Here is a 23,131-nt window from a genome sequence, read left to right as displayed (position 1 = left end):
ATTCCAAAAGATACCACTCAGCCTTTCATGTGTAGGGTCATATTTGTACAATAAACAATTTTGGCGTGGAGGAGGCAGGACTATGCTCTGCATATGCCTGTTCTGTTTTTAAGTTCACTAATGATGATTGGTATCTTGTTCTGATTGTGTTAGGTCTTCAACATAAGTGTGATCATTTCTGATGTCACTTATTTTATGTTTCAGTTTGTGATGAGCATAAGGAATTCAAGGATGTCAAACTTTTCTACCGCTTTAGGAAAGATGATGGAACATTCCCACTGGATAACGAGGTGAAGGTGTTCATGAGAGGACAGAGGCTATATGAAAAGTATGTTGTATGCAAAACCATAGCATGTTGACAGTATTAGCTTCCTTGTAACATCTTCTTTCACATTAGATTGCAAATTCTCCTGTCTTGAATTGTAAATGCTTGAATAGTTCCCAATATGATGAGGCTCCAATTCTCACTGGAACCTTAGCACACTATCACATAATAAATAATAATGGCTGATTTGGCATTTAAAAGTGTAAACCTGGGTCTTAAAACTGTCAGATTGTGGCCTTAATAGTAGACTTAATTTTAGTTAACAAGAAAAACTAATCTTCACTGAGTCAGCCTCCACTATTTCCACAGAAGAAAGATTATATTAAAAGAAGTTACAAAAACAGTCCAGAACATTTAATTAAGAGTTGAAACAGATGGTTATGCTGAGATACTGGATATCCCACTGGATTACTTGGGTCAAATAACTGAGAAGTTTAACCAGATTGTCCACTGTAGAATTAATTTAATTTTCATTCAAGGCACAGGAGGTTGTAACATGGTAGTTTCAGGCAGAATGAATAATATGTTGACATTGATTGTGCAAAAGTGCGAACAGATGTATTATTTATTAAGATGCTTGAAGTAGTATTCCAGAGTGGCTCTAGCTTTCAGGCAGTACACATGTGATTACCTAAGGCAGCAAGGTCCAGATCCTTAGAAGTATTTAGGCACTCAATTGCAATGAGATGGTGCTATCTTAAAGGTGCCTAGATACCTTTAAGGAACAAGCATACAGCAGCCATGTGAGCCACTGTGTTCACTTTGTGTTGCATCAATATTGTTTCCCTGTTAGAAAAAAGTTTTAAATGAAAAGTTCATACAGAGAAAGCTATTAAAGGCAAGAATAAAAACCCCATTAGCATAAACCCCATTCCAGCAACTCCATCTGTACTTACGTGCCCAAGGGGCCAAAGAATCTCCAAATAGCTGTCCCTCCTTCTGCTTGGCCCGCAGAGGAAGAAGGCAGTGGAGGAGTAGTGGGATGCACCCAAAGGGAGAGGCAAAGGATCAACAAGGAAGGAGAACCTGCCAAATCCTCAGTGGGAGGTGAACTTTACTGCCATGCAGCAGGGAGAGTAGCTGGCAACTCCTCTGAAGCACTTACTTGCCCTACAGTTTGTATCAGAACAGTCATCCTCAGGAGCAGTGCATGCTGGGTAGCAGTTTGTGCCAGCAGCTAACATTGTAAATGGACAGACACCTTAAAGGTATTAGAGGGGAAGTGCGACTAGGAACTTGGGTCAAGAGAGATGCAAAGCCACCAGGGAACTGGGGAGGGTGTAGCGGGTGAGAGCAATACGGTCTTTGCATCAGCTGTGAGCCAGAGGTAAGGCTGGAGACACTTCATAGCTGCATGCGCATGCAGGGTTGGGTGAGGGGAACAATTTGGGGTGCAGCCTGTAAACAAGCCTTATGCTTTGTCATCCATGCACCATGCGGTGCTGATATAAAATGTTGTGGAGTTATCCTGTGTATCCTATTTAGTGAAGGACTTTTGACCATGAATGTCTTCCTTTTATTGCTTTTTGGCAAAACTTCTTTGACATACAGAAGCCAGAACACAAAAGTCTTTGATTTTTAATTGAAAGAAGCAAATTACAGGGCAAACTCTATTTTGAATACAGTAATTGACCACTCGAGATTGTTTTCTCAGATAGAGGAGAACTGTGAGATTTCACTGTTGTGGCCAGATTTAGAAGTTGCAACTTGGAACTTAGCCTTGGAACTCAGGAAAACAGTGGAATACAGACACCTCAAAAGCTCACATTTTTATTCTATTTTTTTCAACGCCTTGTAGAGGGCAGAAGAAACAGCTAATAAAAACATTTATCTGAATTATTTTTAGGATCATAGTTGGTAGAGTTGGGAAAGGTCCAGAATCCATCCCTTGGCAAAGTTTCCTTTCTTTATTCCCTTAAAAAACAAGTCATGCGGTGGCCTAGACACTTCAGAACCAAATGAAGGCATCAGAATAAATAAAAAATGTTTCCATGAAGCATGCACCAATGCAATCACATTGTACTAGTTACCCTTCACCCATCTACCAAATCCCTCTCCCCCGCCCCATATGGCATCACTCGTCATTTTTTGCCTATTCCTAGATTGTGAGCTGTTCAGGGCAGAGACCACAGGTTAGAGTCTCAGCTGGTGCAAAATCAATGGAGCAATGCTGATTTGTACCAGTTTAGGATCTGGCCCCGTGTCTTTTATGTGCTCTGTAAATCACCTAGTGCATTACAAGCACTGAATAATAGTTAAATAATTAATAATAAAGGACAGCACACAGTCCCCTGACAGAAAAAAATAAAATGAGTTACCAAACCAACACAACTCTTAATCCTCACCAAAAGGCCTAACAGTATGATGTGGTGTTCTTCACAGAAATAGTGCTTTGTTGTTAGGTTCCAATTATATTCTGTGGACTCTTTTTAGATTTTGAAAATACGCAGGAAAGCACACTGGTTAGAAAAAAGGTTCACATTTGCAAACTCGAATATCTCAGGTTAGGCACCATAAATTTATTTAGGTTCTTTAAATACAATTTGTGGTGCCTCTATTTAATCAACAGAGTTTGAAAATTTTGGCCTAAGCTTCTTGGTCCGTTGTTCAACAACAAAGCAATGTGCTTTGATTCACCATAATTAGAAATAATTTTTCTAATTATGGTGATCAAAAAGGAAAGATGTGAATTGTACTGTTTAAGGGAGAAATATGATTAAGCAGATTTTTTTCTGAACAGTGATCCAAAATTTCTGATTTAGCAAAATGCCTTAGTGCCTCTGTCCTGTATAGGCTTGCCAACTTTCTACTCGCACAAAACCAAATACCCTTGCCCTGCCCCCTGCCCCGCCCCTCACCCAAGGCCCCACCCCTGCCCTGCCCCTTCTCCGAGGCTTTGCCCCCTCTCATGCCATCCCCACCGTCACTCGCTCTCCCCACCCTCACTCACTCACTTTTTTTCACTGGGTTGGGGCAGAGGGTTGGGGTGCAGGAGGAATGAGGGCTCCAGTTGGGGATGCAGGCTCCTGGGTGGGGCTGGGGATGAGAGGTTTGGGGTGCAGGAGGGTGCTCTGGGCTGGGACCAAGAGGTTCAGAGGGCGGGAGGGGGATCAGGGCTGGGGCAGGGGGTTGGGGCTCAGGAGGGGGTGAGGGGTGCAGGCTCCGGGTGATGCTTACCTCAAGCAGCTCCCGGAAGCAGTGGCATGTCTCCCCCTCTGGCTCCTAAACAGAGGCACGGCCAGGTGGCTCTGGGCACTGCCCTGTCCGCAGACGCTGCCCCTGCAGCTCCCATTGGCCACAGTTCCCAGCCAATGGGAGCTGCAGAGCTGGTGCTTGGGGCGGAAGCAGCATGTGGAACCCCCGGGCTGCCCTAAGCGTAGGAGCCAGATGGGTAGACATCCTGCTGCTTCCAGGAGCCATGCAGACCCAAGGAAAGCAGGGAGTCTGCTCTAGCCCTGCTGCGCTGCCGACCGGACTTTTCATGGCCCGGTCAGTGGTGCTGACCAGAGCTACCAGGGTGCCTTTTCGACAGGGCGTTCCAGTTGAAAACTGGGCACCTGGAAACCCTAGTCCTGTATCATGGCTTGACAAAGACTGTTTTACTGCCGTATAATGTTTAACGTCTAAGCTTTTTCTGTAGAATGCTTCCTGGCAATGGCAACTATTTCTTGCTTGCTGTAGGAAAAAAAACAGGTGGTACCTTATTTCTGGAGGGCTTAGCAGTTGGCATCAGTTTTGCGGTGCCTATACTCGCTGGTCCCAGATTTGAAGCTTGGCAGAGCTAGCTCAGCCCTTTAGATAAGCAGATACACTTACAGTTGGTTGTGTGGGCTGTTTCACCAAGGGCCTAGCTCGTCTGCATCATCCAAGTCCTAGGTCCTGTGGCACTTCTTGTAATAGTCCAGGTTTGCTTTCTCTTTTTCTTCCTTTACTGTCTGCTGTGTACTGGCTGCCGCTCTCCACCCCGAAGACAGATACGCTTCATTGGTGATATGTTCATAAAGTGCTTGAGATGAGAGGTGCTGTAAAATAATGTGTGCCTTTTGAATCCCTCCAGGAAGCAAAGTTCTAGAGTTGTAGAGGTATAATAAGTGCCTAGATATAGAGTATACCTATAGAGAGAGAGTGTATGTGTATGTAATAGTTGTGTAGTATAGGCATTTCCATACTGCAGCCTTATTATACAAATAAGGACATGCATGAGTTGAAAGGCTGATGATGAGTGTTTTGTCATATTTAAAAGACAGAATTGTCAAACTACCAGAAGAAGGATTAAACTGAAATATAGAACAGTCATGTGTAAATGCAGCTTCTCTTCTCACATATATCATATATAAGATTTGGAAGGTTGCTGAAACTCCGTGCCTGTGACCCTTTAAAATAAACTGGACAACACACTAGAAAATATATTGTAAGGAAGAGTCCTGCAGTGGTTGGGGGGATGGACTAGATAACATCACCTCATAGGTCTTCTCTACCTGAAAGGTTCACCATACCCCTCCTTACCATGTGCATAATTTGCACGCTAACACGACAGTTCAGATTTGAAAATGTGTGATCTGTGAAAAGCAATAGATACAGCTGTTTACATTCAGTGCGAGTAACAATTTCTGCGTGGATCAGTGGCACAATTTTATTTTGATGTAAACTGAAGAATACAAGCTGAGATTTTGAGTTTTAGAAGTTGCTAAGCACCTATAAGTCTCATTTGATATACTTTACATTCAAAAGCTACAGTATTGGTACCAGTGTAAAAAGACCTAGTTCTGTGACTGAAGTAAACTTTTTTTATACAGCACTGCTGGAGAAATAGTAATACTGAGGTGGCTGAAGGAAGAATATTGTTTGACTCACTGATGAGAACTCCTGCCATATAGCACTTATGTAGAGGATATAAGGTTTCTTACTATTGCCAGTATTTCATACCTTTTATCAAAATGCCCGCAATTCTTACTTCAAAGTGGTGAAGCAATGCTAAATATTGACCTAAGAAAGTTAATCTGAATCCGGCACTGTGACCGGGGTCCTAGTGGGGGCCAGCTATGGTCACTCTATTAGGGTGAACTGCTAAGAATGGGGCAGCCAAACCTCCAAAAGCTGGTGGATATTCCAATACACCTCTACCCAGATATAACGCGGTCCGCGGGAGCCAAAAAATCTTACCATGTTATATGTGAAGCCCCATTATATCGAACTTGCTTTGGCCCCCCTGCTCCTTGTCCCCTGACTGCCCCCTCCAGTGACCGCCCCCCGTCCCTAATCACCCCCAGGATCCCACACCCTACCCAACCCCCCTGCTCCCTGTCCCTGACTGCCCCGACCTCTATCTACACCCCTGCCCAGCACTCACCGGCACCGGCGGGAAGTGGAGCAACGTGGCCCCAGCCCGCTCCATTCTGCCAGCTCCCGGTCGTGGCACTCCGCTTCCCGCTGCCAGTGAGTGTAGGGAGGTTGGGGAAAGGACGCCCCCTACACTCACTGGCAGCGGGAAGCGGAGCGCCACGGCTGGGAGCTGGCGGAATGGAGTGGGCTGGAGCCGGGCTGCTCCACTTCCGCTGCTGCCAGTGAGTGCGGGGAGGGATCCCTTTCCCCAAGCCCCCTCCCCCGAGCAACACGGCTGGGGCTGGGGCGAGGGAAGCGGAGCGGGCTGCTCCTGGCCTCCCCGCTAATCCCCCGGGCCACTCTGGGCCTGCGGGGCCCCCAAAAGTGCCCCCCCCACTCCTGCCTCCAAGACCCTGCGGAGTGGGGGGGTGGAGGCCTGCTTTACTGCGTTGTATGTAAACCTGTGTTATATTGGGTCGCATTATATCGGGGTAGAGGTGTACTTAGATTCACTAAGCCAGCATAAACCAGTTTCTTTATTACCTTACTGGTTACTCAGAAGTCTAAACAACACAGTTCCCTTAAAGTGATCCAGCCTCAGGCCTCCATCCAGGTACCCACATCAAATATGATGAAAATTTTTGTAAATCTTATTTCATCATATAAAAGAAAAGGTTCTACCAGTCCCAAAGGATTGGACACATTACCTCCCAGATTAACAAATGTTTCAGATCTTACATGCTACAGCCAATTCTTATTAACTAAACTAAAATGTATTAAAAAACAAAAGAGAGAGATTATGGTTAAAAGATCCATATACATACAGACATGAGTTCAATTCATTTAGGTGCAGATTCATAGCAGAGATAGTAAGCTTCCTAGGTGCAAAGAGTTCTTTCAGAAATAGTTCATAGTTTATAGTCCAATGTCCAAATATCATATTCAGGACATACCAGCATAACTGGGACCTCAGTATTGCAACTCAGACTTCTCTGATGAAGTTTAAACAGATCTCAGATGACAGAATCAGGACCCAAAGATCTTTTATATAATTTCATGTCTTTTAAGAAGTTGGAATTCCTCAGGGAACAAAAGGTAATTAGGATGGCTTTGAAGGAGGTCCATCACCAGTACTTAGGTATACGAATTAACAGAAGGCTATTTGCTTGTTCCTCCACCATTCACAGTACATTTCAAAGAGAGATGAATACTGAGATATCCTGTGTTTACAATTAATTTACGTGACAGGGTTTTTTTTGACCTCTGAATTATCAGAATACAGCATAGACAGGGACTGTTTATTACATTGTCCCCCCCTACTTATACATATGTAAATACACAAAAACACAAACATTATCTCCCCACATGTCTTCTGTGGGTTATTTATTTTGCAGGATGTTTAACCCTTTCTAGCCATGTGTCACACACACATTTTATTATTACCGTTCTTAAAAATCAGTGTCAAAGATCTGTTGATATTTGGTTAACCTTCATGTGGCTAGTTGCATTTACTGCATTGAAATATTATTCTCTCCTCCTTCCTCCCTCCCTCTGTTGAGTGAGAGCACCATTAATATTCAGAATCCAGAACAGCCTGTGCTTGCCAAAAAATATCTCCTGTCATCACAGGCAGATTTGTGCCTTCAGTGTATTATTTATGAGGAACGTGAATTAAGACAATAAGCAAGTTGCTGCATGAACAACAAAATTGATTAGTTCAGCAAGAAGGTTTCAAGATGTTTCTTATTCTGTCAACCTTTTGATTTAAGGTGAATATCTCCTATATCTGACACAGAAGCACTGAGAGTTGATCCCTCAATCCTTAGAAGGAGATGAAGTAAATTTCATCCTATATGAGCGCATATATCTGGATGAGAACAAAAGAACTTATTATTCACTATTGGTTATTTGCTAGCCATTCATTGCTTTCTTGTTTACAAAGTTCCAGTCACCCAGTCAGGGAGCAGAAACAATTTAATGAGTCTGAAGTGACCAATCTTACATGACAAATAACAGAATATTGGAAGAAAATAATGGACAGTGCTGAAGTTTTTCTGCACAAACTCTTCAGACAATTATAGTGAATAATAATGTGTCAGATTTAATGACCATTCATGAACAATTTACCCACAGAAAAAAAGGTCTAAATTCATCATAAAACATAATCACACCAAATTATTCGGCCAGCTCTACTGAAGAACTCAAGACTGGGAGTCTCACAGACTTTCAGAAGGGAACATCGTGATCATCTAGTCTGACCTCCTGCACATTGCAGGCCACAGAACCTCACCCACTCCTGAAATAGACCCCTAACCTCTAGCTGAGTTACTTTAAAGGCTTCAGGTTATAGAGAATTCACCATTTACACTTGTGTAAACCTGCAAGTGATCCATGTTCCATGCTGCAGAGGAAGGCAACCCACACCTCTCCCCCCCCACACCAGGGTCTCAGCCAATCTGATCTCAACCAATCTGACCTCAACCAATGAGCCGTTCAGCAGTGGGCAGGAGGCACTGGGAGAAGGGGGCAGAGTGGGGAAAGGAAGAGGCAGAATGAGGGTGGGGCTTTGGGGAAGGAGGCAGCACGGTGGGAGGTGGAGCACCCATCCAGAAAAATGAAATTCGGTGCCTGTGAGTTAGACCCTGAGCATGATACCTGGGAAACAATTCTCAGAGCCCTCCCCATCTAGCAGTGTGGGATTTTTGCTACTGGCAGTCACTGATGGGCCACATGCCATAGTAGGCATCCCCATCATACATTCCCCTCCATAAACTTATCAAGCTTAGTCTTTAAGCCAGCTAGGCTTTTTGCCCCCACTGCTCCTCTGATGGTTAGAAACCTTCATCTAATTTCAAGCCTAAACTTGTTGATGGCCAGTTTATATCCATTTGTTCTTGTGTCCACAATGGTGCTTAACTTTATTAACTCTTCTCTCTCCCTGGTACAGTATTTATCCCTCTGATGTATTTATTGAGATCAATCATATCCCTCCTCAGCCTTCTTTTGGTTATGCTAAACAAGCTAAGCTCTTCGAGTCTCCTCTCCTAAGGTAGGTTTTCTGTTCCTCGGATCATCCTAGTAGCCCTTCTCTGCACCTGTTCCATTTTGAATTAATCTTTTCTTCAACATGGGATACCAGAATTGCACACAGTAATCCAGATGAGGTCTCACCAGTGCCTTGTGTAATGATAGTAACACTTCTCTGTCTCTCTTGGAAATACCTCACATGATGCATCCTAGGACTGCATTAGCTTTTTTCACGGCCGCATCACATTGACAGCTCATAGACATCCTGTGATCAACCAGTACACCCCGGTCTTTATCCTCCTCTGTCACGTCCAACTGATAAGTCCCCAGCTTAGAGCAAAAATTCTTGTTGTTAGTCCCTAAATGTATGACCTTGCACTTTGCACTGTAAAATTTCATCCCGTTTCTCAAAAAGAAAAGGAGTACTTGTGGCACCTTAGAGACAAACAAATTTATTTGAGCATAAACTTTTGTGAGCTACAGCTTACTTCATCAGATGCATACCTGTAGCTCACGAAAGCTTATGCTCAAATAAATTTGTTAGTCTCCAAGGTGCCACAAGTACTCCTTTTCTTTTTGCGAATACAGACTAACACGGCTGCTACTCTGAAACCTGTCATCCCATTTCTGTTACTCCAGTTTACAAGGTCATCCAGATCTTCTTATATGATATTCCAGTCCTCCTCTATATTGGCTATACCTCCCAACTTTGTGTCATCTGCAAATTTTATTAGCACACTCTCACTTTTTGTGACAAGGTCACTAATAAAAATGTTAAATAAGATTGGTCCCAAGACCAATCCCTGAGGAACTCCACTAGTAACCTCCCTCCGGCCTGAAAATTCATCTTTCAGTATGACCTGTTGTAGTTTCTACTTTAGCCAGTTCCTTATCCACCTTTCAGTTTTCATATTAATCTCCATCTTCTCCAATTTAACTAACAATTTCCCATGTGGAACTCTATCAAATGCCTTACTGAAATCCAGGTAGATTAGATGTACTGCATTTTCTTTGCCTAAAAAATGAGTTATCTTCTCAAAGAAGGAGATCAGGTTTGTCTGGCACGATCTATCTTTTATAAAATCATACTGTATTTTATCCCAATTATAGTTCACTTCTATATCCTTAACTACTTTCTCTTTCAAAATGTGTTCCAATACCTTGCATGCAACTGAGGTCAAACTAACAGGCCTGCAGTTTCCTGGATCACTTTTTTTCCCTTTCTTAAAAATAGGAACAGTATTAGTAATTCTCCACTCACAGGGTACGACCTCTGAATTTTCAGATTAATTAAAGATGCTTGCTATTGGTCTTGCAATTTCATGTGCCAGTTCCTTTAATATTTTTGGATAGAGATTTGACTTCCACCTTGGATGTGGTAATTTCTATCTCCATATCCTCATTGCCATTAGCCTTCCTGCCACGACCCCTTAGATCTTCATTAGCCTCATTAAAAACTGAGGCAAAGTATTTGTTTAGGCGTTTGGGCCATGCCTAGATAACCTTCAATCTCCACCCCATCCTCAGTGCTTAGTGGTCCCACTTCTTCTTTCTTGTTTTCTTCTTAGTTATATGGCTATAGAACCTTTTACTGTTGGTTTTAATTCCCTTTGCAAGGTCTAACTCTGCTTGGCTTTTGGCAGTTCTCACTTTATCCCTTTATCACTTTCTGACCACCAAGAGATAGCATTCCTTGCTCATCCCTCCCATCTTCCATTCCTTGTAGGCTTTCTGCTTTGAGATGCTTGCTCATCCAACTTGGTCTGCAACCCTTCCCTACATTTTTTCCCCCTTGCTGGGGGTGCAGGCTTCAGATAGCTTCTGCAACTTTGACTTAAAGTAATTCCAAGCCTCCTCCACATTCAGATTCTTGAGTTCTTCAGTCCAGTCCACTTCCCTAACTGATTTCCTTGACTTATTAAAGTTATTAACTTTATTAAACTTATTAAAGTTAGCTCTTTTGAAATCAAAGATCCTGTTGCAGGGATATTTTTGTTTATCCTTCCATTTAGTTTTATAGAATCATAGAAGATTAGGGTTGGAAGAGACCTCAGGAGGTCATCTAGTCCAACCCGCTGCTCAAAGTAGGACCAGACCCAAGTAAATCATCCCAGCCAGGGGTTTGTCAAGCCAGGCCTTTAAAACCTCTAAGGCTGGATCCAGGAGTTTAAACTGGATTAACTCATGAGCAGTCAAACAAAGGTTGTCCTCTCCACCAAGCTCTTCTATGAGGTCCTCACTACTCACCAATACCAAATCTAAACAAGCATCACCACTTGTTGGATTAGCAACTATTTGGTGAAGAAATCTGTCAGCTATCTGCATTCCATAAGAACAGCCATACTGGGTCAGACTAATGGTCCATCTACTCCCATATCTTGTCTCCTGACAGTGGCCAATGCTAAATGCTTCAGAGGGAATGAACAGAACAGAGCAATTAGCGAGAGATCTGTTCCCTGTCATCCAGTCCCAGCTTCTAGCAGTCAGAGGTTTAGGGACACCCAGAGCAGAGGTTGCATCCCTGACCATCTTGGCTAATAACCATTGATGGACCTATCTTTCATGAACTTATCTAATTATTTTTTGAACCCAGTTATATTGTTTTTGTCCTTCACAACATCCCCTGGCAACAAGTTCCACAAGTTGACTGTGCGTTATGTGAAGAAGTACTTCCTTCTGTTTGTTTTAAACGTGCTGCCTATTAATTTCATTGGGTGACCCTGGTTCATGTGTTATGTCAAGAGATAAATAACACTTCCTTATTTACTTTCTCCAAACCAGCCATGATTTTATAGACCTCTATCATATTCTTCCTTAGTTGTCTCTTTATACATAAGAACGGCCATACTGGGTCAGACCATCTGGCTCACTGGTCTTCCACATTGGCCAATGCCAGATGCTTCAGAGGGAATGAACAGAACAGGCAATCATTGAGTGATCCATCCCCTTTCATTCATTCCCAGCTTCTGGCAATCAGAGTTTAGGGACACCCAGAGCATGGAATTGCATCCCTGACCATCTTGGCTAATAGCCATTGATGGACCTATCCACCGTGAACTTATCTAATTCTTTTTTAAATCCCGTTATAGATTTGGCCTTCACAACATCTCCTGGCAATGAGTTCTACAGATTGACTATGCATTGTGTGAAAAAGTACTTCCGTTTGTTTTAAATCTGCTGCCTATTAAGACTCCTGGTTCTTGTGTTATGTGAAGGAGTAAATAACATTTCCTTATTCACTTGCTGCACATCATTCACAATTTTATAGACCTGTATCATATTTCCTCTTAGTCGTCTCTTTTCCAAGATGAATAGTCCCAGTCTTTTTAATCTCTCCTCTTATAGAAGCTGTGCCCTTAATCACTTTTATTGCCCTTCTCTGTACCTTTTCTTATTCTAATATCTTTTTTGAGATGAGGTGACGAGAACTGCATGCAGTATTCAAGGAGTGGGTGTACCGTTGATTTATATAGTGGCATTTTGATATTTTCTTTCTTATTATCTATTCCTTTCCTAATGGTTCCTAATGTTCTGTTAGCTTTTTTGCCTACACTGCACATTGAGCAGACGTTTTCAGAGAACTATCCACAATGACTCCAAGATCTCTTTCTTGAGGGGTAGCAGCTAAGTTAGATCCCACCATTTTATATGTATAGCTGGGATTATGTTTTCCAGTGTGCATTACTTTGCATTTATCAACATTGAATTTCATCTGCCATTTTGTTACCAAGTCACCCAATTTTGTGAGATTCCTTTGTAATGCTTCACAGTCTGCTTTGGACTTAACTATCTTGAGTAATTTAGTATTGTCTGCAAACTTTGCCACCTCACTGTTTACCTCTTTTTCCAGATCATTTATGAGTATGTTGAAGAGCACAGGTCCAAGTACAGATCCTAAGGGGAACCCACTATTTCTCTCTCTGCACTGTGAAAACTGTCCATTTATTCTTACCCTTTGTTTCCTGTCTTTTAACCAGTTACTGCTCCATGAGAGGACCTTCCCTTTTATCCCATGACTTCTTTGCTTAAGAGCCTTTGGAGAGGGACCTTGTCAAAAACTTCCTGAAAGTCCAAGTATATTATATTAACTGGATCACCCTTCTCCACATACTTGTTGACACTATCATATAATTCTAATAGATTGGTGAGGCATGATTTCCCTTTATAAAAGCCATGTTGACTCATACACCACATATTGTGTTCATCTATCAGTCTGATAATTCTGTTCTTTACTATAGTTTCAGTCAGTTTGTCTGGTACTGAATTTAGACTTACTGACTGGTAATTGCCAGGATTACCTTTGGAGCCATTTTTAAACATTGGCGCCACATTAGCTTTCTGCCAGTCATCTGGTAAAGAACATGATTTAAGTGATAGGTCACATACCACAGTTGGTAGTTCTACAATTTCATATATTGATTCCTTCAGACCTTGGGTGAATGCCGCCTGGTCCTGGTGACTTATTACTGTTTAATTTATCAGTTTGTTCCAAAACCTCCTCTATTGACACCTCAATCTGGGACAATTCAACAGATTTGTCATCTAAAAAGAATGGTTCAGGTGTGGGAATTTACCTCACATCCTCTGCAGTGAACATGGAGGTAAAGAATTCATTTAGCTTCTCTGTGACAGCCTTGTCTTTCTCAAGTGCTCCTTTAGTACCTCGATCATTCAGTGGCTTCACGACTTGTTTGGCACGCTTCCTGCTTCTGACGTATTTAAAAAAATTTTACTGATAGTGCTTGTGTCTTTTGCTAGCTGCTCTTCAAATTCTTTTTTGGCCTGCCGATTTATACTTTTACACTTGAGTTGCCAGAATTTATGCTCCTTTCTCTTTTCCTCCATAGGATTTGGACTTCCAATTTTTAAAAGATGTCTTTTTGTCTCTAACCTCCTTTAACCTATTTTAAATTTGGCTGATAAAGGTCTATATCCTCAGCTGCTGTAAACTGGTTTAGTTCTATTGAAGTCAGAGGATTTATGGTGACTTACACCAGCTGACAATCTTATTTCTGAATTTGTTAAACTGTCAGTTTCTCATGTCTGCTTGTTCACAAATTCTAATCCTTAGCAGTTCTATTCTGGGCTCAGAGAGAATGGTGTGAAATATTAAGCTGAGTGTTTTTCACTTGATATTTTTCCAGATTCTTTTGTGTCCCTGTAAATTCAGTCATTAGCATCTCTTTTGCAGGGATGTGTCTGTCTGCCTCTTTAATCAGCTAGACACAGTAATTATATATACATGTAAAAACAAGAATTTCTGTTTGGTTCCTGCAGAGCCTGGGCAACCAATTCTCATGCAACAGCTGGTTTGAAAAGGCTTGGTTGCTTGTTTTGTGTGTGTGTGTGTGTGTGTTTGATAGGCTGAGCAAGGCATGGAAGATGCTCCTTCACAGCTCCTTCTGTACTGGATGTTGCCAGACTATATGTTCAGGAGCTAAAACTTGCTTACCTGTATTTTAAAAAGAAAAGAAAAAAAACCCTGAAAGGAAGAATAAGGACTATGCAAATGTACAAGTGGTCTGGGTGCTCTGCATCTTATTCCTTGTGTTGTTATGTTACTGTTGTGACAGAATGCACCCCTATTCACACCTTATACACTATTGTCATAATCTTTTTACAAAATATGCCTTGTAAGGTATCATTTGAAAACTAATAACTTATTGGTCAATAATATGATGGTAAAACATATGTAACGATGTTATACGTGAACTTATAAGCATAAGATGAAATCATGACTGAAGTGCATTTACTAGACAAGTCTGGAGAGTGGGTAAACTTGTTTCTCAAAGTCAAAGGACAAGTTGACACCTCGCCAGGTGTCATCAAATCTGATGGGCCATCAGCTATCAAGTGACTTTCTTTGGCAAGGAAAGGAGGCAGGAACAAACAGATCTGCATCTTAATAAACAACTTAGCAACTCCTGCCCACCAGACTCCATGTCTCCTTACTTTCAACTGAAAAAAAACTTTATGAGGGGGTCTGAGCTATCAAAGTGAGGGGCAGTCAAGTTATCTCTCTCTGTGTCCATCTCCCTCCTTACACCTAAGAAGATAAAAGAAATAGCCATTGTACTTTGGAGGAGGAGTCTGGACCTGAAGATCATAGAATCATAGAATATCAGGGTTGGAAGGGACCCCAGAAGGTCATCTAGTCCAACCCCCTGCTCAAAGCAGGACCAATTCCCAGTTAAATCATCCCAGCCAGGGCTTTGTCAAGCCTGACCTTAAAAACCTCTAAGGAAGGAGATTCTACCACCTCCCTAGGTAACGCATTCCAGTGTTTCACCACCCTCTTAGTGAAAAAGTTTTTCCTAATATCCAATCTAAACCTCCCCCACTGCAACTTGAGACCATTACTCCTCTTTCTGTCATCTGCTACCATTGAGAACAGTCTAGAGCCATCCTCTTTGGAACCCCCTTTCAGGTAGTTGAAAGCAGCTATCAAATCCCCCCTCATTCTTCTCTTCTGCAGGCTAAACAATCCCAGCTCCCTCAGCCTCTCCTCATAACTCATGTGTTCCAGTCCCCTAATCATTTTTGTTGCCCTTCGCTGGACTCTCTCCAATTTATCCACATCCTTCTTGTAGTGTGGGGCCCAAAACTGGACACAGTACTCCAGATGAGGCCTCACCAATGTCGAATAGAGGGGAACGATCACGTCCCTCGATCTGCTCGCTATGCCCCTACTTATACATCCCAAAATGCCATTGGCCTTCTTGGCAACAAGGGCACACTGCTGACTCATATCCAGCTTCTCGTCCACTGTCACCCCTAGGTCCTTTTCCGCAGAACTGCTGCCTAGCCATTCAGTCCCTAGTCTGTAGCTGTGCATTGGGTTCTTCCGTCCTAAGTGCAGGACCCTGCACTTATCCTTATTGAACCTCATCAGATTCCTTTTGGCCCAATCTTCCAATTGGTCTAGGTCCTTCTGTATCCTATCCCTCCCCTCCAGCGTATCTACCACTCCTCCCAGTTTAGTATCATCCGCAAATTTGCTGAGAGTGCAATCCACACCATCCTCCAGATCATTTATGAAGATATTGAATAAAACCGGCCCCAGGACCGACCCTTGGGGCACTCCACTTGATACCGGCTGCCAACTAGACATGGAGCCATTGATCACTACCCGTTGAGCCCGACAATCTAGCCAACTTTCTACCCACCTTATAGTGCATTCATCCAGCCCATACTTCCTTAACTTGCTGACAAGAATACTATGGGAGACCGTGTCAAAAGCTTTGCTAAAGTCAAGAAACAATACATCCACTGCTTTCCCTTCATCCACAGAACCAGTAATCTCATCATAAAAGGCAATTAGATTAGTCAGGCATGACCTTCCCTTGGTGAATCCATGCTGGCTGTTCCTGATCACTTTCCTCTCATGCAAGTGCTTCAGGATTGATTCTTTGAGGACCTGCTCCATGATTTTTCCAGGGACTGAGGTGAGGCTGACTGGCCTGTAGTTCCCAGGATCTTCCTTCTTCCCTTTTTTAAAGATTGGCGCTACATTAGCCAATTAGCCAAGATTTTGATCAGTAATGCTGTTAGAAGGATGTGATAAGGACTTTACTTTGAATCAAGTATAGTTTAAGTTAGGCACTAGGAAGCATTTTATCTTCATTTTTCTTGTAACCATTTCTAACTTTTATGCTTCGTTACTTGTACTTACTTCAAACCTATCTCTTTGTAGTTAAATAAACCTGTTTTATGCTTTACTTGAAACTAATCCTGTGCATTTAAATTAAATTGTCCGAGTAACTCCATTTAAGGTGGCAAGCTGTTGTGTATTGCTCTCTTAAAGGGACAATGGACCTAATATCTCTGGCTATCCAAGAGGCGGCTGGACGGTACAGAACATACATTGTTGGGGGAAAATCCAGGACTGGGAGCTTGTTGAGTAACCAAGGCTGGTAAAAGCCAGAGGGTAAGCCAAGTGCAGCTGGCAGGCTGCAGTTACACATAGTCACTCAGTAGCACCTGCATGCTGGTGGCTGTTTGTGAGCAATCTAGGTTGGGAGGTCCAGCAGCAAGGCATTGCAGGGCATGCCAGATTACAGGGCTGATGATGACACAGCCCCTCACTGGTATGGCTTGCACCCCGGAATGTCACACCTGCTTTTGGATTTGTCCCTGAATTCAGCTAAGTTTTTTTGTGTGGGTTCTTACTCAGCTCAAAAGGTTTGGCAAGGGCACAAGAAAATGTATAACAGTTCACTTTATCTGCCACCAGTTCACAACTGTGACCATGTAGTTTGACACTGGTCTTGACCTATAGCTTGGCTGACTGGTAGTCTGGCCAACTGATTAAGGGTTTCAGCTAACTCCCGTTCAAGTCAGTAGGATAAATCCTTTAGACTTGAAATAGTAGGATCAGGGTCTATCTGACCAACTGCTTAAACCATTGTCATTTTTAAATGAGCCTTCGCCATATCTTCCTGCAACATCACTTTCTGATGCCCCCATTAATTAATTCTAAACATCTCCCCAGATGAAGTGATGTTAATATATAATATCGTGTCCTTCCAACACAAGTGTTATCGGAGTGTCGGAATGGAGTGGGCCAGAGGGCCATGGCCCCATCACTTTTACTGGCTGCAAGGATGAGCGATGGGTGGGACGGGGTGGAGAGGAGTGAGTGGGGAGCGGTGTCTTGGGGAGAAGGGGCAGCCCCTTCCACATGGTGTCAGAGCTCAGCTTGTGTACCAATTTAGACCTAGTTATTTGAAAGGAGTATAAAATCAGTAACATCAATATATATCTAATGTATAGTTGTGCCCCTTCAGATTAGCTAGAAATGAAATTGTTTTGTTTTTAAAAGATCTTCTGTAGGTTTAGTTTCATGTCATTTAACATTTGAAAATGATTCCTGGTAATTGCAGTTGGAATTTATGCATGCAGGAAGTCAGTGGAAAAGAGAGGTGGTGATCATATGCAGATTTCCATTCTTCATGGGTTACAAAGACTCAGAACTTACAAAACTGGAGGGACAGGTGCTCAATTTCTTCTGCTAAGATGAGCTCTAGATGCTTTAGCAATTTAAAAGTAAGCTCATGTACATTTATACCACATTCTGATTTGTGACCAGAAGGGCAAAAAGCTTAAGCGGTTCCAGGATAATTAATTGTGTTGTAACATCTCCAATTGGCTGGTTGTAGAATGATTTGGGAGGATTGTTATGCTGATCCTGAGAAATGCTGCATGTACTTAGCTTGGCCCTTGAAAACTAGGCCACAAGTCCCGTTAAAGATCATGTAGTTATCAGGCAGTCCATGCTGCAATGCAGACCTGCAGAAATAGAGCTAAGGATGAATGAAGTGCTATTATCCCCTTGTTTAAGGGGATCTGAGGCACAGAGAAACTAAGGCTCACATCCTCAAAGGGGTGCTTAACTCCCATTCATTTCAATGGAAGTTAGGTGCTTACCTTTAAGAATCTGGGCCTAAGTGACTTGCCCAAATTCACAGGAAGTCTGTGGGAGAGCAGGGAATTGAATCCAATACCAAGGCTGTGCCCTAACCACTGGGCTATCCTTCCTTCCCAACTTACTATGCAGTTGTACAAAAAGGTATAGGGATTGTTTTTAAAAGGTGCCTGGGGTCTACACTGCAGTAAAATAACCTGCAGTACCAAGTCACATAGACATTTTGGCCATGTAGACATTTGGGCTCGGGTTCTGAGATCCACATCCGTTGTGGGGTGTCAGACCTGGGCTCCAGCCTAAGCCGGAATGCTGCAGTTTTTAACCCCATAGCCTGAGCTCTCTGAGTCCAGGTCAGCTGATCCAGGCCCTCTGCAGCTGTTACGGTCTTTATTGCAGTGTGGACAAAGACCAAGTGCTGAATTGCCCAGTACTTTCAGGTGAACACTGTGACACAGTGGTGGAGTGATGAAGTTAAACTTTGATCAGCCACTGTCTACATTTCACTTTAGTTAATAAACAAAGCTGTTGATGTTTCCAGTGCACTCTGCATGGCATTTTACACAGTGCTGAAATTCATTCTTACCTGTCATAAGTTCATTTACAAATAGGTTTTGGACCGTAACTTTTTAGCAATATAAAATAGAAAGCATTTTCTGTAGGGTGAGGCAATCTTGAACATGGAATTAACTTGATTGTGTTCAAAGGGGGGGAAAACACAACATCGTAGGATGCTTTCCTCTGAATTTTTGGGTACACGTTTTGATCTCAAAATAAATTGGCCTCCATTTAAAATGATCCTCCTTGTGTGGGGAACATTTTCTGGATTCTGATTACCATCTTTTTGTTTTGTTATACAACCCTCACCACTTTGTAACCAATACTGGTTAGACTGTAAGCTTTTCAACGTAGGGATTCTCACGTATTTGTATAGTGTCCAGCACAGTCATGGTCTGGGGCCTCGAGCCACTACTGTACTATAAATAATAACAAATAGCAAGTAATTTAAAAATAGAGGAACAACAAAGTTTGATTTCTTTCAAGCAAAGTAGCTGACTCACAGAGAGAACACAAGGTAACTAATATACCCTACTACACTAGTGCCTTGAATGTTCTCAATGACGCTAATAAACAAAGGAGGACCTAACAGAAAGACAGCTGTGCTTATTTCAACTTCATAAGATCACATGTTACTCAAATAGCAAAGGCAAGTATTGCTAAGGAAAAGTGTTTTCAGTATCCAAAACACTGGGACAGTTATTTTTTGGTAAGTTTATTTCACAATATCTGTTTCAAGACTCCTTAGACATCTGTTAATAGCCCCTTCGGCTTTCTGAATTGCAGTTCCCAGTTTTACGTGATTAGCCTGAGAATGTTTTTGTTCATTTTTAGCGTTCCACATGCCAGTTTATAATTAAGAACTCTTTATAATTAAGGCAATAAAAAGTTGCTTCTGTTTGCCTAGTCTACAAAAATGGATCAGGAATTGCTTTCTGAAGAATTGCTTTCCCCATATATTCGTTTTTCCTTCTGTGGCAGGCTGATGAATTCTGAGAACACACTTTTACTAGCCAGGGAAGAGGAGAGCGTCAAGTATGAACGGACCTTCATGGCATCTGAATTTATTGAGTGGCTGATTCAGGAAGGAGAAGTCACAACAAGGACTGAGGCAGAACAACTTGGCCGTAGACTGTTGGAGCATGGGATTATACAGCACGGTGAGGAATTTACTGCCTGGTAACAAAAAGCTACACTCTTTACAACACTTTTTCCATGCAGGATCATGTAAAGAGGTTGCAGATCGCGCTGTTTGGCTCTAAAACATTTCCAATTCTAACTCCTATCTAAATGATAGATGGTTGTATACTTATTTTTAAGAAAGGGTTGAATTTTCAAAAGCACTCAAAACCACTAGAATTTGGGTTTGAGTTGCTAGTAACAAATAAGTAATGAATAAAAGGCAACCTTTTATTTGGTGGTGAATAATTAAACAGTGGAAGTCATTGCCCTAGGACAGGGATCGACCTTTGGCACGCGGCCCGTCAGGGAAATCTGCTGGCAGACTGGGATGCTTTTTTACCTGCAGCGTCCGCAGGTTCGGCCAATCACAGCTCCCACTGGCCGCGGTTCGCCATTCCAGGCCAATGGGGGCTGCGGGAAGCGGCATGGGCCGAGGGATGTGCTGGCCGCCGCTTCCCGCAGCCCCCATTGGCCTGCAATGGCGAACTGCAGCCAGTGGGAGATGCAGTCGGCCGAACCTGCGGACGCTGCACGTAAACAAACCGGCTCGCCAGCGGATATCCCTATCGTATTGCACAATTGGCCAGGTATATTTGGAAAAGGATGGGGAAATCACTTTCACCTGAAACATTATTACAGTTAGTCCTGCACTGTGAGGTCTTTGAAGGAGGGATTTAGTATCTGTTCAGTGCCCAGCACAGTGGGGCTCCTTGGTGCTACTGGCACGACATAACTTGCTACAATAAGGGTAAAGCTCAGCTGTGCAAGTGACAGAGCTTTCTTGGGGGCAGCCCAAGACCGTAGAATGAACTCCTCCAGGAACTAAGGACCCTCACAAACCTCACCACCTTGTGCTCTAAGTGCAAGGCGAATCTCTTTGATCTTACCTTTTCTAACATAAACATATACCAACACGTGTGTGTGTGTGTGTGTGTAAATATTAAAAAAATAAATCTAGACCACTTCACTGTACGTACTTCTCCCCCTAGAGAGGGGATGAGAGAACAGACATGTGACATGTGTTAGTCATATTGCTTAATGTGCTACTGGAAGGTGCTCAGATGCTACAATGATGAGCACGGCATAAGACCTGTATAGATTAGAACACAGTACAGATTTAACAATAATAGGTAGCTGCATGAAGCAGGGTCTTTTTGTTGTTCTATGACAATACCTGTAACCTCAAGGAAGGAAAAGGCCTGGTGTTATAAAGTACCTCTACAGTTTCTCTGTGACTTTAATCAAGTGCAAAGTTTGTATTTACCTTGTAATTAACAGCAGCTACTTCTGAATGTTTACAAGAGGCAGCTTCAATTCTATAATTACCCTTGGTGCTGATTTATAGAGTGCCACCAGGTTAGGACTTAGTGCAAAGTGAAAATATTTCCCCCTCCTCTCTACAGCAACAATTATTTCATTTGTATTTTTACCCTGAGCTGTTTCTATATGTAGATACAGGGTGAGCTGGTTTAAAAAAAAATTGGATTCACGGTTGAAATGTGTTCAGAGGAAAGAAAATCAGGATGTGATAGATTTATTGCAAAGCAAGCATTGTTCTCATTAACAGAATCCAAGGAATAACGAAGGGTCACCCTCGGGAGCCCTGTGTGGGTGCACAAAGATCCTCTCTTGCACCCTTGCAAGGGACTGCACGCAGTATGGCTGGAAGGTGCAGTTCCTGCTCCCACTGAGTGCCCCTGAGAAACTAATTCATTGTAAAGGGGTAGAGGTGATGTGAAGGTGTTTCCTTTTCCCACACCAGCCAGTACGTACAAGGGGTAGTTTGCTGGACCTACTGGTGTATGCTGCCTGGGTAAGCCCAGTCAACCAGGCTTTCTCCTGGTTGATTCTGGATACAATGAGTTCCTCCACACCCATCTAGTCTACTTAGTTCTGTTCCTAGTCCTACGCCTGGTCCGTCTGTCTCCAGTGGGCTAAAGGGTGCCAAGAGCACAGTCTACCCGGGAATTCATAGCAAGTCTGTTGATTCAGTTTTGAAACCCGTGAACCTTTATTGATCACTCAAGGGCAATGAAAATCAGTAGCTGAACATAGGTGGTCATCTCATAAAGCTAGAGCAGAATTGTACCCAATGTAAGTGAAACACTGAGATCCTTATTCACCTTTATTGGACAAAGGTAAATTCCATTAACTTCTTAGAGATTTTGCTTGCATAAAGATGGAATAAAAACTGAATCAGAGCCTGGGGACTTAGCATTATATTTGGGAATACTTTGGGCACTCTTAAAACAGAAGTTCGTTTTATAAGGATATTCTGTCCTACAGGTTTCACTAAAGCTGTTTGTTTGGATAGGGTTGGAAATTATTTGGTGAAAGATTAACATAGACGATTACAGATTGAGCTATAACAAGTGGATGTATCTATGTATCTTACTAAGTCGTTGCAGTTTAGTTTTCCTTAATAGTGGAGCTAGACTTGAGAGCTTTTCTTTACTAAATTTTAAACTCAGACTGTAACAGTGGGTATGTAATATTCTGTTTGTTCCCCCTGAATTCTAAGTCAAATGCACTCCATTTACCAGTAAAAACAGTATTTTTCCCCACTGCCAGCATAGTGCGTTTATTCTGGAACCTGAACACCAAACTATGTTCCTTGTGCTTTCTTTGTCATCATCTATAAAGTTTCACTTGACACTAATTGACATCCTTGTTGGCAGTACAAGCAGCAAGGACATGGATTGAATAGGAATGGAGAATGAAATTCCTCCTTTCCCTAAAGGTGATCTCTAGCGAACAATATTGTTGAATATGCATGAAGCAGAATAAAAAACATTTTGCTCTTCTATTTTTTTTATTATACTGCCTTTGCAATCATAAGTATGATAGAACTAGTCTTAATCAAGGTAATTTTCCATCTATAACTAAATAGTTCCGGTTTATTTATTGATACCTGTTCTCATTCCGGTGACTTCAGAAAAATATTTTGCAGCTGAGGCAGTATTTGACTCTTCTTATATGCAGAGCACAATTTCCTGTCATGTTTGTCTTCATTTTAATCAGTCAGCCTCAAACCAGATTTCACACAGGAAGCTATTAACTATGCTTAATTTTAAAAGGGAAACTAGGTGTTTAAAAGGAATTATGCAAATGTCGTAGAAAGGTGAAACGTTTCAACTTCAGAAATGTTGTACTATAGCCAGTTGATAAACAACTTGGGGTAAATTTTCAAAAGGACCTCAGACTGACCTCCCTTTGTGCTTTGCACACACTATGATTGAATTTGAAAATGGCCTTGTTAACATCTACAGGATTTGTACAAGCAAATGTGGTTTCAT

At 42.3% G+C, this 23,131-nt stretch overlaps 1 protein-coding gene across 2 annotated transcripts in view; it reads left to right on the top strand.

The window, feature by feature from the left end:
* Nucleotides 1-23,131, top strand: part of DEPTOR (DEP domain containing MTOR interacting protein) — a 131,175-nt gene that overhangs the window by 49,244 nt on the left and 58,800 nt on the right. For both annotated transcript variants that reach the window (XM_084618168.1, XM_084618169.1), the window contains exons 4-5: nucleotides 205-328; nucleotides 19,635-19,813. In XM_084618168.1, coding sequence (XP_084474294.1) covers nucleotides 205-328; nucleotides 19,635-19,813 — 303 coding nt within the window. The remainder of the gene's footprint in view (nucleotides 1-204; nucleotides 329-19,634; nucleotides 19,814-23,131) is intronic.

Source organism: Lepidochelys olivacea (genome assembly GCF_965140295.1).
Source record: "Lepidochelys olivacea isolate rLepOli2 genome assembly, chromosome: 2".
Classification (NCBI taxonomy): Eukaryota; Metazoa; Chordata; order Testudines; family Cheloniidae; genus Lepidochelys; species Lepidochelys olivacea.
This window is presented reverse-complemented; position numbering and strand designations above follow the sequence as displayed.